The sequence below is a fragment of the Ursus arctos genome, unplaced genomic scaffold (genome assembly GCF_023065955.2).
Source record: "Ursus arctos isolate Adak ecotype North America unplaced genomic scaffold, UrsArc2.0 scaffold_12, whole genome shotgun sequence".
NCBI classification, from domain to species: domain Eukaryota; kingdom Metazoa; phylum Chordata; class Mammalia; order Carnivora; family Ursidae; genus Ursus; species Ursus arctos.
This window is the reverse complement of record NW_026622786.1, coordinates 1,711,465-1,727,493: the sequence shown is the minus strand read 5'-3', so window position 1 is coordinate 1,727,493 and position 16,029 is coordinate 1,711,465. Positions and strand designations below refer to the sequence as shown.

Genomic DNA, 16,029 nt, shown 5'->3' with positions numbered 1-16,029 from the left:
TACCAAGCCGGGAAATTAGTCCCCCAATCTGGGGCAGGAGATCCCTTGGAGCCCCTCCCGAGTTTACTCGTCTTCAGAGTGGCCCCGGTATTCCTTCCCCCAGCCCCTCCCCGCTTGCTGGTGAGGGCCGGACTTGGGGGGTGGGGCGGGGCCTCGCCGCCGCGTGGTCCGTCGCCTTGACGACCCGGGCAAGATGGCGACGCTGCAGGGCGGGCTTCTGGGGCCGGACCCAGGGGCGCTGAGCCCCGCGCAGCAGGAGCAGCTGCGCAACTTCAAGGTGGGTGCGCCCCCGACTTCCGCCTCCATTAAAGTCAGCCCCCCTAGGACAAGGGCTGCAGACCGGGAGGGCGTCCGGGAGGAGGGCCGCGGGAGCCTGTTCCCAGATGAACTGGCGGAAGGCTGGGGGAGACCCCAGGCGGAACCCTGGCTTCCGGAGCCCTGAACCGAGCCTGACAGGCGCCTGAAAGTGCAGGAAGAACGACCACAGGGATCTGGCCGGTGAAACGGACCGAAACTACTGCCGGAGACAGTAACTTAGATACAGACAAGAACTTCCGGACGGTGGAGACCCTGAGCCCCACTGAGCAACTGTTGGTCTGTCATAAAACAGGCGGCTTAAAATTTCAAACATCCCGGGAAAAGACCCAGGTCAAATGCACACCTAGGTTCCCCAAGGCCTTCACACCCCCAGGGCTTGAACCCTGAAATCGGCCTCCTCATGGAGCGTGACCTTTTGCTCTCATCCCGCTAGATTCAGACTCGGATTGCTAACGAAAAATACCTGAGGACCCACAAGGAAGTGGAGTTGCTCCTAAGTGGTTTCTTCAGGTAGGTGGTTTTCCCAACCGGCCTTGACAGCTAGTGGAAACTATTACCAAATCTTGGTTGGGAGAGATGAGTGACTGCTGCCTTTAGGGTCAGAAAGGTAGGAAAAAATAAAATAAAATAAAATAAAATAAAATAAAATAAAATAAAATAAAATAAAATAAAATAATGCATGTACATACATATATGTTAAACTACATAAATTAAAATATATATATATATTTAATTTTTTTTAGGTAGACAATTTTTTAAGATTGAGTTTTTCTTTTTCTTTTTTTTTTAAAGATTTTTATTTATTTATTCAACAGAGATAGAGACAGCCAGCGAGAGAGGGAACACAAGCAGGGGGAGTGGGAGAGGAAGAAGCAGGCTCATAGCGGAGGAGCCTGATGTGGGGCTCGATCCCACAACGCCAGGATCACGCCCTGAGCCGAAGACAGACGCTTAACCGCTGTGCCACCCAGGCGCCCCTAAGATTGAGTTTTTCTAACTCTGAGATTTGTGGCACCCAGGGTGTTCTTGAGTTATTTCTAGAGGTTTTCTTAAATTATCTCTAAATTCTCAAAAATATTAATCGTCAGACATTTTAGCTGTAAGGATAAATGCATATCTCCTGACACTTGGAAGAGGTAATCTGGCATTGAGAAATTCCACAGGCAGCCATTGGGTGTAGAACACTATTTCTCCATCAGAGGAGCTTAACAAGATCACTAGAACTTAAAAAAAATTCAGGTGTCTGGCCCTTCTCTCCCTGAGAGACTTGTTGTGGAAAGACTCCAGTGGCTGAAAGCCATTCCCCTGTTAAGTCTTGGGGAAGAGACTATTTTCCACCATATCCTGGAGCATGTGTTTCTTTCCCGTACATTGCCCTGCAGCGTGGCGTTTGTTTGAATGGGAACGTTCTGCTAATGGGATGAAAGGCAAAGAACTGTCACAAAAAAAAAAAAAACAACCTCGGAGCAACAGTGGATGAAAACAATAGAGCTATCTCAAATACTGTTTGGCTACAGACAAATAGGCAAGGTTTAAATAATAAGAATGGCTTCCATTTCCAGGCACTGTGTTGGTTTCCTACGTTAGCCTTTATCACCCTGAATTGGAATTTCAGTGTCCATCTTATGTTTCTGTCCCTGGACCAAAACCCCAAGCTGGCACAGCCATGTTTAGGTCTCCGGTGCCTGCACATTGTATGATGTCTTGGTACTTGTGCTGAGCCTTCCAGCAACCACAAAACATAGCTTATCACTTCCATGTTGCAGCGGGAGAGGTGAGGTTCCTTCCCCAAGATGCTGAACCAGGATCCAAACCCCTGGTGTTTCCACTGTGTTGGGTTGAAAGCTCATAGGAGCTGGGGAGCCAGAGGTGGGGCTCTTCTTTGTCTTATCAAAAGTAGACCTGGAGCAGCGTCTTTTTTCCAGGCTCTTTTGTCTTTCCAGGATCTCACTATTCTTCATATCCTGGTCATTTCTCCAATGGCAGCAGATTCTCACAGGGCAGATAGGGGATGGAGAAAGGGAAAATAGAAATTTCTCTATGAAGTTTGGTTTTATTTGACCCTGGGGTAAGGCTTAGGCAAAAGATAGTTTAGGGGTCTTCTGTCAATGTCAGTCCTGGGAATCAGGTCATCATTTTTTGTACTTTTTCTTCTAAAGGGAAATAAAGGTTGACCTCATTCCTATCCTGGGGAGTTTGCTGTCCAAGTGAGGGATGATTCCAGCAGTCAGGTTGGGGATAGATGTTAAAAGCCTGAATTAAATCACCATTTACATTGTTCACAAACACAAGGAATGAGTGGTGGTGGGAGGCGGTGGTGAATGAAGAGGGTGGTGTTTTTAGTCACGAGTCAGAGGTAGCCCAGCTTCTCTGTCCAGGAGAAATTTCCAGGAGGAACTGGATGTCTGTGCCTGGCTGCTGTGAGAACAGCCCCTTCCCTTCCTTGTCATCCCCACCTCGGGGGCCAGGTAGGCCACCAGGCTCTTCCCTTTGCTGTCCCTGAAATTACCTACAGGAAATGCTCCTGGCCCCTTTTAGGCCTCTTTCTGAGGTGGGGGTGGGAGGGGGAGAAGAAGTGTTTAAAGTTTGAGGGTTTGCTTTTGTTGTTTTTGGTGTTACTGTTCCTTCCTTTGGAAGATACCGGGATGAACTAGAATCAGCCCCTCATCTGTACTGGATACTTCGGATGGTTTTTCCCTTGGGAAAAGAGGAATGGAGAAGAGGGGACAGAATCCTGGGCGGCATGCTTGCCCTCACGTCTTCTGCAGGTCTCTGCTCTCGACTTACCACAACCCATGAGAAGCTCTAAAGTGGTTTTGTTGGGAAGCGAGCTCCCCACTTGGGTTTTCCAGATCGTGATGACTTATAGTGATTCAGTCACAGCTCTCCAGGGCATACTTGTATATACAGTGTACGGAACTCTTAATACCTTGAATTTTGGACCTGAAGACTAAAAAGAATAGGGATCTAGATTATTTTAGGCCTCCGGAGATCTAGGGTTTTAGGCTGGAGATATGACAGCAGAGTGTGAAACTGTAGAAAGGCTTTATTAGATATTTTTGTAAGTAGCCAGCAGATGAATCTTCCCAAAATTTAGAACTGATTATGTCATTCCTTGGCCGGAAAAATCTGCGGTGGCTCCACAACATTGCCCCCCCCCCAACTTTTTTTAACATTCCATTGAAATATAATGAAAACTGGCCTAACCTAAACTGGGTGAACTTTCACAAGATGAAAATATACATGGTTCTAGGGTCCAGGTCAAGAAATAGAACCTGACTAGCATCTCAGACCTGCTGAGACCCTTCCAAGCACTTCCCCTCACAAGGTAGCCAGTATCCTGACTTCTCATAGCACGGATTTGTTTGGCCTTTTTGCACTTTATATATGTGGAACTCTCCAGTACATGCTCTGTTGTGCCTGACTTCCGTTGCTCAACTGTGTCTCATCGACCCTCCGTCCTCATGGCTGCGTATGTTCCGCTGTGAGACTCGTCTGAGCTTTAGGCACCCATTCCCCTTGTCCTTTGAATTGAGTATAAATGTCTCTCCCTGGCCTTCCAGGCTCTCCGTAATAGGGCTCCTTTGCTCCTGACTACTCTCTGTGTCTCCCAGCCATCCCAGCCAGATGGAACCTCTGATCATTCCACTGACCTCCCCACCGACGTCATCAGGAGGCACTGACACTCCCAGGGGTCCTGACACTTCTGGACCCTGGGGATACAAAGGTGGATATTCCAGTTCCTCCTCTTGAGGAGTTCACCATCTGTAGGACATGGGCTCTCTCCTTTCATTTCTGGGCCTTTACTTTTGCTGCTTCCCTGGGTCTGGGATGCCCTTGTCCTGTCTACTGAAATCAAGTGGCGCCAGCTGCTCTGTGAAGATTTCTGGGGCCCTGCTCTCAGTAACCTTTCTCCATGTCCACAGCACACTATTAACACCCTCTTATAGCACTTCTTGCAGGGTGCTTGGCCTTTCGGACATTTGGGAACTTACCTGTTCTCTTTTGCTTGACTAATCTCTTTGAGGTGGTGCTGTATTTTATCTTAAAAAAAAAAAAAAAGCAATCCCTCATATCTCGTATAGTTACTTACACAGGATTTGTGCTCAATAATTATCAAATGGAATTCAAGGAGAAGGGAAGTGAAATTCTTAAAGCTTGGGAGGCAGGGTCTTTCTGGGCTGGCAGGGCCTTTCTCCAGGCTGGTGGGCAGGCAGCCACGGCCAGGGGGATATGTTGTAGAGAGCACTGGCCTTGGAACCGCAAGACCTGGGCTCCCTGCCCTTTGTTTACTCGCTTTGTGAACTTGGGCAAATGATTAACCCATTGAAGGTTTGATTTCTTCATATGTAAAATGGGGCGCGGTCATTGCTGTTTCACAGGGTTGTTGTAAAGTGAGATGATATTTGAGAACATTCTTTATTACCATGAAACTCTCTGTGAGATACGGCATGTTCCCTGCCCCAGCAGCAGCGGCGCTGCAGGCCTTGTCAGTGCCCGTGGTCAGACCAGCAGCGGGAGCCTGTCCTCTCCGCTTTGTTGATTGCATCGTGCCCCGACTGCTGTGGGCACTCATGGTTAAATGTAGTCACCAGGCCGTGGGGTTGCGTATATGTCCCACCACACAAGAAGCCCTCAAGGACTAGGCAGGGTGTCCTTCATCTTCACCACCTGTCCCTGGCTTGGTCTCTGGTTCTGTGAAAATGTTTGTTAAATGAATGACAAGCTTCGACTGGCTGGGGCACAGCTGTCTTGTGAGGTGAGCTTAGTGTCATTTAGAATGTTTTGCTTCTTGCCTCAGGGCCTGAGCCTAAGGAAAATATCGAATGGAAGGGTCTTTGTCAGGAGTCCTCTGCTGACTCCCAGATGGGTGTGTCTTGGGTCACTCTGCTCCCTGAAAGGTGGGACCAGCCGCCGACGACACTGAGCGCAGCCTGCCTTCAAGCCTGCTTTACTCCTATCCTTGTCCCTTCTTGTTTTCCAGAGAAATGTTTTTGAAAAGACCAGGCAACATCCAAGAATTTGCTGCAGGTGAGTAAGGCAATGGCTGTTTGGGCTGTTTGAGAAACCAGCCGGAGGAGTATTGTTGCAAATTTAGACTCGGACAAGGCCATGATTCTCCCTGCAGAGTCCGGGGTACTTCTTTACTTGATGTCCCTCTGGGGAGCTTTTTTCAGAAGGCTCTTTCCTCCATTGTCATTTCCTCAAAATGAGGACAGATAAGAAATGAGGCAGAGCTTCCTTGTGGTGAGGATTAAGAATTCTTGAGATTCCCAAAGGAACATACTGGCAGCTCTTTCCCTGGGAACCCTAAAGCAGGGTTCTCCGCCCTGGCTGCACATTGGAATCACCTGGGGAGCTTTTAAGACACGCTGAGGCCTGGGCCCACCCCCAGAGGTCGGTATTTAGTTAGCCCAGGCTGGGGCCCAGCCCCACAGTTGTAAAGGCCCCCAGGTGATCCTCATGGGCCCCACTGCGCCAGCTGGCTTACGGTCAACGGTATTTAGAGGGAAGGGCCGGGTGGAGGCTTTCTTGGGGCCTGTGAGCTCAGGGAGTCGGTGATGGCCTCACACCGTTTCTAACTGAATCTAGTGCGTCTTTGCTGCCACAGCAGATGCTGTCTCTGATTCACATTATGCTGGGTGTATAAAAACCCTCCTCTGTCGTCATCGTGCAAGAGCCTGGCTCTCCTCTGAGAGGATATTCTCAGAGCGGAGAGGGCGTGGTATCTCAGAGACAAGCTGGCAAGCTGAACTGAGACAAGAATAACACTTGGCATTTATTTGGGCCCCAGGATGGGCCGGGAGCAGAAAACCCAGAGATCCCTCAGCCCTCTGAGGGCTCCCTGTGCGTCAGCAAGCTGATGAACTGCAGGGCAGTGTGGAAGGGACGGGAGCCATCCTGTGTGAGCCCCTCCTGGGAACGCTGAGCTGCGAGACTCAGCACTCCTCCAGCCAGGGACGGTGACCACGGGATCTGCTGTGACTTGTGTTACGTTGGCAAGCAGGGCCGCCAGGAGCAGCCCTGCTGAGGCCGGGCCGTCCTCGCTTTTGGGCGGAGTAAGCGGTCTCCCTCCCCGCCTTTTCCCCTGGGGTTTAGATCATTTCTTCTTTGCATTCTTATCCCAGACTATTTCACGGATCCAAGACTTCCCAACAAGATTCACATGCAGCTAATTAAGGAGAAGAAAGCAGCTTAATTAGCAGAATCATGATGCTCAGCTGTTGAGAGAGACCAGAAAGAATCCAGCCTCAGGGTGGGTGTTAACCTCACTTAGAGACAGAGGCTTCTTCATTCTTGTCAAAATAAGCACTGGCTTCTCGGCCCAGGGTGTGAAAGAAACCAAAGGGAGAAGCTGCAGAGAAGTTTCATGCAAGTGTTTCGTTTTCTTGACACTATTTTGGGGAATTAGGGGCTGTGAAGAGCAGCCCAGGGTTTGTCTGGCATGTCCGTGGCAGGAAGACATCTGTCTTCTGAGCCTAGTGAAACAGAGTCGGAGAGGCGGCGCAATCCTGTGGGAGAGAAGACTGGCGGGGAAACGCGGGTGGGGCTCCTAGTATCCAGACCCCGCTGTCAGACTGCAAAATATCCAGTGCTTCTGCTGGTGGCCTTTTCCTTCTGTCCCCAGCGCTGGGAGCAGACGGGGTTCCCATTGCTCCTGGAAGGGGCGGGAATGGTTTCCCTCGTGGCTTCTTGGACTAGGGACGTTCCTGCTCCCCACCCTCTTCAAACCAGGCTCTGCCGTGAGAGCCATCTCCCATTTTTCAGGCAGGATGATTTCTGAAAGGATTTTGCAGGTTGGGATTTTTTCATGTGAGGAGGGAGAAAGCCACGTTCCTGATGTCACAGTGCCGTTTGTATTTTGCAGGGTCACCGGAAGCAAGGGAGCCCTGGTGCTATCAGGATGGGGTTCCGAGCTGTCTTGGGCTGTTGTAAAGGCTTTTAAAGATATTCATTAAAAACAGATCATTCCACTCTCTCTGCTGTGTTTCACTCCAAAGGAGGAAGCCATCCTGCAGGGAGAGCTGTTGCACCCCTCCTTTGACCTGCCAGGTGGCAGGGCTGTCTGTCTGCGGCAGCCGGTGGGCCTCCGCTAGGTCGGCGGGCTGCTCCCACGTGTGCCTCACACTGTGTCCTCCCTCCCCTCCAGGCCTCTTGCTCTCAGAGCCAAGGCTGGATGAAAGAACAGGGTTGGGGACCCTGTGAGGACCACAGCTGATCGGGGTGGCCCGGAAGCCACGTCCACGTTTTAGCACGGCTCTTTTTTTCTTTTTTCTTTTTTTTCCCCAGCTTCCCTCCCAGGTTACCGTATGGCATGTACAGGTGGTGGTTTAACTTTTTTCTAACGGGTCTGGAAGGACAGTGAGAAAATGAGCTTGGATAAAGAAGACCAGGGTCCTGCATCTTGTGAAATATGAATCTAACGGGTGACTCAGAGGTGGTAGACTTCGTTCTTGAGGATTTTTAGCAACAAGCAACGAGCTGCCCATCCATTTGGCTAACAGGCAGGGGAGGGGGCCAGTTGGCCTTTTGACATCCTTTCCAGGCCCAGAAGGCATTGGATGTCTTTTGTGTTTATGCCCCACCTCTCTGGCCTCCACCAGCCACAATCCACTGTATGAAGGACCTCTCACCTGGGTGTCTGGGGTCCATGTCACCATGGCAACAGAGGCATAGCCCAAAGCAGGGACTGTGTTTTCTTTCTTTCACTTGTCTCTGTCCATCTTGTTCCCGGCTACCAGCCCCTCCATCGTGGAAGGGCACCAAAGTCGGGCGTGGAGAGGACTAGTAAAGCTATGCATAATAAGTTATGCAGCAGGAACTTGAAGAGTTATTTCAAGTGCTTTCAGAATCACGCTTCAGCAGCTAGGGCTCTGACAGTGAGGTATCCCTGCTTAGAAAATCCAGATGACGCCTTCAGCAGAAAACCCACGTGTATTAGGACCTCCGATGTGAAGTGTTAAATTAGACTCTCTTGAAAGCTTTCCTGGGAAGAGAGGCCTGCTACAAGGTGGGGAGAGGGCAAAGTGGTTTTCAGATGCTTGAGTGCATGGTGTGATACTGCAGGAGGACAGTGGTTCTTTCTTGGGGGGTTCCTGGCAGAAATAAGAAATGCATTTCACTGAGAATATATTTCAAAGCCAAGGAAAGAATGCATTTGGCATGTGGTCCTAGTGCATCTGCTCTGTGTGACGTCATGTGCTGGGGTCTGACGGCAAGGTGGGGAGGTCATCCTGCCGCGCGGTGCTTGATGGTCTGGGAGGAGATGTGCAGCTTTTCTCCACAAACTTTAACTGTCCGGATAGCTCACCTTTTAGACTGAAAGCTCCATCAGAGCAGGGACCAAATCTAAAAATCGGACTTGCTCCCTATTGCGTTCCTGACTGCTGGCCCCGTGTCTGGCTTGTAGTGTTCAGTAAGCATCTGTGGAGAGAGAGTGCTTGTGTAATTGAGTGAGCCGTCATGTTCTATCAGCCACTATAAAGACTATGAAGTCAGACAGCTGTGGTAGATGGGGGTACACCTAGAGGAGGAGGAAGACAGAGCTCCTGCGCTACCTGCAGGAGTGAGGGAGGCCTCAGGGAAACTGGCGTGTGATGGGTGGGGCAGGATTTGCCTGGCAGCTGTGGAGAGCGGCTTGGGGGAGCCAGGGCACCGCAAGCGCCTCCGTTTTGCTGAGCAGGGTGGTGGTAGCAGACCCTGTGTGTCGCCTGCCCATCCCCCTTACCCCTTTCTTCCTTGCTGACCAAACACCAGCTTCGTTGAGGGCAGCCATGGGCTCAGCCCCAAGTGCTAGATGATATTTCTTCTAAGCCAACCACAGCAACCACGTTCCCTGGTTTCCCAGCCTGCCTTGCAGTGAGGGGCAGTGCTGGTAAGTGTCCTGCGGGTTTCTAGGAAAGCTTTTGCTTTCTTAACAAGAATTGGGGCGGGGGGGGGGATGACAGAGTAAGTCGGTGTCGCCTTCCCTTTTCCCATGAGCCTGAATGTGACGTCTAGAGCCGAGCGGCCACGGTAAGGCCGTGAAGTGACAAGCAGGAGGGTGCCCGAGCCAGTCCTCCAAAGTATCAGAGAGGAAAGATCAGAAGACTGAGGTCCTGGTGGCATCTTTGAGCACTTAAACAACCCAGCAAAATGCCTGCCTTCAGACTTCTTGACAAGTGAGGAAAATACATCCCTAATTTGTTTTGAAAGCATAACAGAGTTTAATCCTGACCCACCACTTACTAGATGTGGGGTCTTGGCCAAGCCACTGAACTTTCTTGAGGTTAGGTTTCTCATCTATAAACCAAGACGTGTAATTAGCAGCTCTCCAGGCTGCTGGCTTAGGAGTAAGGAAGGGACAGTGCCTGGCACCTGGGCAGGGTTGGCAAGGGGGTCCGATTGGAGGCGGGCATGATGCAGGGACAAGATGCCGCACAGAGCGTCGCACACAAGGCTCAGGGGGCTGATCTTTGTCATCCAGGCAATGGCGAGCTGGCCAAAAATTTTAAGCCAAGAGGGGTTCATGAAGAGATTTACATTTAGGAAGTGCTGGCGTGTGGAAGTCAGACTAGAGGAAGCTGAGACTATAAGTGGAAAGACCTGTAGTCCCCACCGCCTCCCAGGGCATGGCTCACTCATGTCTTGGCAGGCCCGCGGCCAGCTGTCCCCTGTCCCCTAGAGCGACTGTGCCCGGTGCAACGGAAAGCCCCATTTACAGTGGCTGACGCAAATAAAGCCTTGTTTTTCTCCCCCAGTAGGATGTCTGGCTGTAGGTGAGATTCAAAGTTCAGTGGTATCCACAAGGACCCAGACCAGGCTTCCATCCCTTCCACTCTCGGCTTTAGCCCGTGGCCCCACCAGCGTGACGGGCTGCCTCTGCACTCTGGCGGGGACAGGCAGCAGAGCCACGCCAGCCAGGTCCGTCCGTTTGGTCAGGAAAGCAGTTTCCCAGAAAGTCCTTTCTGCCTGCGTCTCACAGGCCAGACCAGGGTCCTGTGGGCCACCCAAGTGCTCCCAAGACCGGACAAGAGAACATTTAACTCTAGCTTCTAGAGAAGACGGTGTCCAGAGATGAGTGGGAATTGCTGTTGGGTTAGCCCCAAAGCAGTGTCGGCGCTCACCAGTTCCTTCTCCCTGTCCCGGCTAGAATGACCTTTCAAGAAAGCTAAACCAGGGGCGCCTGGGTGGCTCAGCTGGTTCAGCATCCGCGTCTTGGTTTCAGCTCAGGCCTTGATCATATGGGTCCTGGGATGGGCTGTGTTGGGCTCCACGCTCGCTCGTCAGGGAGTCTACTGGAAGATTCTCTCCTCCCCCTCCCCCCACTTGCGTGCCCCTTCGTGCCCTCTCAAGTTAAGAAAACTTAAAAAAAAAAAAAAAAGAAAGAAAGAAAGAAAGAAAGAAAGAAAGAAAGGAAAGAAACCTAAATCAAAGTATGTCACTCTCCCGCCTAAAACCCTTCCATGGTCTTCCAGGCACTTAAATCCAGACGGCTTTCCAGGGGCCTCAAAGCTTTGCGAGACCCCCTCTATCCCTCAGACTTTTTCTGCCCCCTACCTCCCACCTGTCTGTGTTCCAGACACAGGTCTTTTCTCCCTTCCTCAGACATGCCAGGGGAGTTCTGAAGTTAGGGCCTTTGAACTCTGCCTGGATTGTTCTTCCCCAGGTCTTCACAGGGCTGGGGGTCCCAGCTGGGACGCTCTGCTCCGAAAGGAAGCCTCTGCTAAGGGAGCAGGCCTTTCTCTTCTCACAGGGCAATCTGGAGTGTTGGTTTAGGGCCTGCCTCTTCAGTTCCCTCTTTCTCCCTCATGGTTGAAGGACGAGCAGGAAGGGACTATACCAGCGATACTGGTCTTTCTTTTCTGGAAAGCAGGTCTTCCCCAGTACACCCCCTCCACCTCTGCCAGCTCCCACTAACATCTCATTGACCAGAACTGTGCACATGGGCCCCTTTAAGGGAGGCTGGGAAGTTGACTATTTAGCCAGACAACAGTGCCCTAGAGAGCTTCTTGTCACTTTCTCTGAGTCCTTTCCTATGGATCCAGGCATTTTTAATATTTAATTTAAACACCCATCCCCCGCCATCTTCTTTCTTATCACTCTATCTTCTTCACAACACCAGTCGCTGTCGAATATGATCTTGTTTGCTTGTTTTCCTATGACTGTGGCCTGGAGCTGTGGCGAGAGCTGGCTTGGTCCGCCATGTTGGTCACTGGGGTCCTGGCACCCGTGGCTGAATGAAGGCTGAGCTGCAGCACCCAGGCCCGATCTGCACAGGGACGTGGCAACAGGAAATAGAGTCTCATATTTAGGAAGAGAGCTGGCAGGATTGTGGTTTGAATGGGGTAGAGTTATAAGAGTGGGTATAGATTCTAGAATGACTTCTAGGTTTCCTGCATGGGCAAAGGGAGATGTGATGGGATCGTTCACTAACACAGAAGGGAAGTAGATGGGAGCAGGGGAGATGGGGAGATAGATTTAGACCCAAAGATGTCTACGGGTTTGTAATTGGGGTGTGGGTGAAATTAGTATGAATCACTGCGGGGGGGGGGTCAATGGGAGCTGGACGGAGTGGAATTCCTAGCCGTGGTGAGGTGGGGATGTGGGTGTGGGTGCACACGCCTTTCTAGAAGCATGGGCGTGACAGGAGATGGAGGAAAGGCAGTAGTGAGAAGGGGAAGTCGGGTCAAGGATGGGCTTTTGTAAGGGGAGATGCTTGAGCGTGCAGGGATCTGGCATTTTTCATCTCTTGAGATCTTTCAGGCTAAAAACGATAGGAACTTCTTAGAAATGTGGCACAGATTGGACCTGGTATTGGAGGTAATGGGGACTAACAGGCGGGCCTAGCCGTGCCACCGTGTGACCAAGAGTGAGCTGCGTCTGCTGCGGCTCCTCACAGTTGGGGCAGTGGCTCTCACGGGCCTGCAGTAGGGATCGCCCCAGTCTTGGAGCATAGGGTGGCGAGGAAGAAGGGCAACATTTAGAAAGTGAGGTGCCCTCCTTCTAGCCAAACAGGCTTCTACTGCCCTCTCCTGGGCATGGCTGCAGAGCTGGAGAAGCCGCTGGAGACCGCCTGGTCTGGGGCGAGTGACACCCCGAGTGAAACCGGCAGCAGGAGGGGAGAAACAAGGCTGAGGAAGGGGAAAGAATCACAGATTCCTTCCTTCTCGTAGAAGGAAGTTTCTTCTGAAGTTAAAACATCCAGGGCCTTGTCTCTGGCAGTTCTGCCCCATGAGTTCACTAGATGTGTCCTTCTTAAAAGTGAGGGAAAAAAGAAACCTTGCAAGGTTGATCATTCATTCATTCATTCATTCATTCATTCACTTACTTGCCCACTCATTTATTCAACAAATATTACGGTACATTATGTACCCAGGACACAAAATTTTGGGAAAAAGATACTCTTTCCTTAAGGAACTCACAGTCTAGTGACTGAAGACAGATACATAATTATAATACAGTTTAAAAAGGTGAAGTAAGAGAAACATGCAAGGCCTGATGGGCATGCAGAGGAGGTGGCCAGGCAATGTCCCCTAACGTGGGAGCAGGATGCTAACAGTTGGATCGGGATTGGAGGCCTGTCTAACACCGTGTCTCCCCACTGTCAACTCTAAGGGGCAATTCTCATTTCCTCCAAGGAAAGTTCTTTCTGAAGTCTTCCCTCACTTTTTTTTTAATAAAGATTTTATTTATTTATCAGAGAGAGCAAGCACAAGCAGGGGGAGCAGCAGACAGAGGGAGAAGCAGGCTCCCCGCTGAGCAAGGAGCCCGATGCAGGACTCCATCCCAGGACCCTGGGACCATGACCTGAGCCGAAGGCAAACGCTTAACCAACTGAGCCCCCAGGCGCCCCAGTAGTCACACTTCTGACCCCGACTCTCACAAGCCTCAGGTGGGCTGGAATCTGAGGTCCTTCAAAAGCAGGACTTCACAAAGTACCCTATTCTTTGGTCATCAGGGCGGAGAGGTGACAGCACAGATTCCTCAAAGAGTTACAGTGATGAGAGAATCTCTGGGGGCTGGGAGAACAAAATGCCAGTAGTCGTCTGGTAGCCATAGGGTAGCTTCATTGTCCAATTAACAAGGACCTGAAAACAAAATCTGATGAAAAGAGGCTAAATCGATTACTGTTTCATTTCCACACTTTATGACTAGAGAGAAGAAAACCAAATGCCAAAGAGCACTGAACTGTAGAATTTCTCCAAGTGGAAATTACTTTAGATCACCAAGTCCAATCCTAGTGATAGATGAAGAAACTTGCCCACAGATGACCGAGTGGTCGAGGGGCTGGCACTCTCCTGATTTCCATTCTCATGTGATTCCAGTATTTCATGCTAGAAAAAAAAAATACCTAGACTTATGAAGCTTGGAGGACAAGATGTGGCTAGGGGACAGTTCAGGAGCATGGAAGTATTATACCTCTGGGTAGTTAGCTTAGTCTTAGAGCTCGCTGCACATGAGGACAAAATTGGGTCATTCATTCAACTAGCATGTGAAAGCTAACTCTCTCACTCGAGGTCATTTCCAGCTACACGAGTTTCATGAATTCACTGTTCTGTACGTCGTCTTGAACAAGACGGTATGGGAACATGTACTGAGTGTGAGGAAGGGAAATGCTGCCCTTGAGGAAGGCAAGCTGCCCAGTGTAGTCTTTTTTTTTTTTTTTAAGATTTTATTTATTTATTCAACAGAGATAGAGACAGCCAGCGAGAGAAGGAACACAAACAGGGGGAGTGGGAGAGGAAGAAGCAGGCTCATAGCGGAGGAGCCTGATGTGGGACCCGATCCCACAACGCCAGGATCACGCCCTGAGCCGAAGGCAGACGCTTAGCCGCTGTGCCACCCAGGCGCCCCAGCCCGGTGTATTCTTGCTCACATGTATTCAATAGATCATAGCAGGGTTTGGAATATGCTACTTTCTGCCTTTTTTCCCCTCAGCTGATGACCCTTCCAATAGTGAAACAACAGACCGAACCATGGAGAAGAGAAAAGTTGTCTCTAGCTGTCCTAGGCATGCCACTCCTCATACTTCAGGGGCTGTATGGACTCCATGGTGCACCGTCCAGATGCTTCCCTGCAGGACAGAAGCACTCACCCTGTGTCCTCGCTCCTGCCTGCACTGCTGGGAATTTTGGCGGCTAACGGTTCTCAGCTGAGACCCCTTTATGGTCCTTCACTGAAAAATCATCGAAGTTATGCCCCCTCCTGAGACAGCCAGTAACCATTGCTCAGTGTGGGAGTATAGAGGTCTGATTCCCTTGCCCCTGTGGGGGACAACTCTGAAGGGTCGCAACAGCTCCAGAGTCCCTCTGTCTGGAGCTGTGGCTTCGGGCTCTTGCAGGTGTGTCGGTCCTGACATAAACCTTCACTCAGATTTCCATCTCAAAAAATGTTTCCCAGGGAATACAACCTGGCAAGAATCAGGGCCAAGACTACTGAGGAAAGCAGATTCTAAGCTGAGATTTTAGTTTATTATATATATGTGCTTATTTGAGGTGGTTGACATCTTTATTGCTTTGGAGTGGGGGGGCTTCCTCTTCATCATCACAGGCTTCTGGCAGCCCTGTGCAGATCTGGGTGGCATTGTTCTCGCGGGTCCTGTGTCTGACGCCGCTGAGGGAGGCCCCGGGGCGTTCTTGTCGATGGTCGTCTCTACATAGGAGGTGGCGGGTGTTTGCTGGCTTGATCTCCGCTTCCCGACCACCACTGCGCCTCTGCCATTGGCCATGGGCCCCACGCCCACAGTCTTGTGGGGCATCAGCCAGTTGTAGTGGAAGGAGCTGCGAGCTGGCAGTTTACTGGGCTCAGTGGTGTTTGTCTGTTTGTTCCTCTTGATCAGGAAGCTGGAGCTGTTCAGCATGACCGTCCAGTGCAGGTGGGCGGACGTGGCAGCAGCTGCTCTCACTGCCGCCGCCGGAGACAGAAAGACCAAACTGGGATTTTAAAGCTGAATCACCTGTGGGCCAACTGGTGGAGAGGACCCCATCACTGGTGGTAGGTAGAGCATGCATGGCCCTGGGACGCTGGCTCAGTGCAATTGTTAAAACCCTCACTAGCTGTGAACTAGGATGGGATCCTGGGGGAAGGGAACACATTGGTGGGGGAAAGATATCAGGTTTGAGGAGTTACAACGACAATGGAATTGGATGGCTGCTGCTGGAGGCTCTGAATGCATTGGAGAAAGACAATGAAAGGCTGAGGGTAATTCATCACCAACTAAAGGCCAACTGTAAAGCCTGAGGTCCTCCTTGGCAACTTAAGAAGAGACTTTTGTCTCTTGTATCTAGAGGACCCAAAAAGCTTAGAAGAAGGTCCAGCATTTACCTGTAAGAGTAGGAGAGCTCTGGAGAAGTTTGAATTCTTACCTCTGGCAGGTCTGTTGGGAAGGAGTGAGGCCCTGACACATGGGGTGGGACATCTGGGTTGATGCTTTAAAAAATCTTGAATCCCCCATTCTCCTGCATCCCTTGGAACTGCAAAAGTACCCACTTCTTCCTGTTACGCAGGAAGTACCTCCCTTACGCAGCTGAGTACCCCCTTACGGAAGACTGCCTGGTGGCCCCAGTGGGCCTGGCCGGCACGTACTGGCTGGAGATGGTTGAAGATGTGTCAGGCTGGATTCTGAGGGTGTTGAACCAAGGAGAGTGGGACATAAGGGTGAGTAGCTGGGTATGGAAGCACTTTCCCATGATACAGGACTTAATACTCTGACAAGGACCCCAAGAGATA

General features: G+C 50.8%; 1 protein-coding gene across 4 annotated transcripts; it reads left to right on the top strand.

The window, feature by feature from the left end:
- Positions 1-179: 179 nt before the first annotated feature.
- Positions 180-7,297, top strand: RIIAD1 (regulatory subunit of type II PKA R-subunit domain containing 1). 4 transcript variants are annotated; one of them, XM_026486579.4, is made up of 5 exons: positions 180-277; positions 752-828; positions 5,303-5,349; positions 6,447-6,574; positions 7,187-7,297. In XM_026486579.4, the coding sequence occupies exons 1-4, from the start codon at positions 194-196 to the stop codon at positions 6,515-6,517; spliced, it is 279 nt and encodes a 92-aa protein (XP_026342364.1). In that variant the 5' UTR covers positions 180-193; the 3' UTR covers positions 6,518-6,574; positions 7,187-7,297. The 4 variants fall into 4 exon arrangements, with proteins under 4 accessions (XP_026342364.1, XP_057166247.1, XP_057166248.1 ...); XM_057310264.1 differs by lacking the exon at positions 6,447-6,574 and adding an exon at positions 3,933-4,045; XM_057310265.1 differs by lacking the exon at positions 7,187-7,297 and adding an exon at positions 3,933-4,045 and having other exon boundaries at positions 6,447-6,472.
- Positions 7,298-16,029: the final 8,732 nt, after the last annotated feature.

Coding starts and splice junctions, on each gene's coding strand:
- RIIAD1 (XM_057310264.1), top strand. CDS start 194: ATGGCGACGCTGCAGGGCGGGCTTCTGGGGCCGGACCCAGGGGCGCTG. Junction 278..751: donor AGCAGCTGCGCAACTTCAAG/GTGGGTGCGCCC, acceptor TCATCCCGCTAG/ATTCAGACTCGGATTGCTAA. Junction 829..3,932: donor CTCCTAAGTGGTTTCTTCAG/GTAGGTGGTTTT, acceptor TGTGTCTCCCAG/CCATCCCAGCCAGATGGAAC.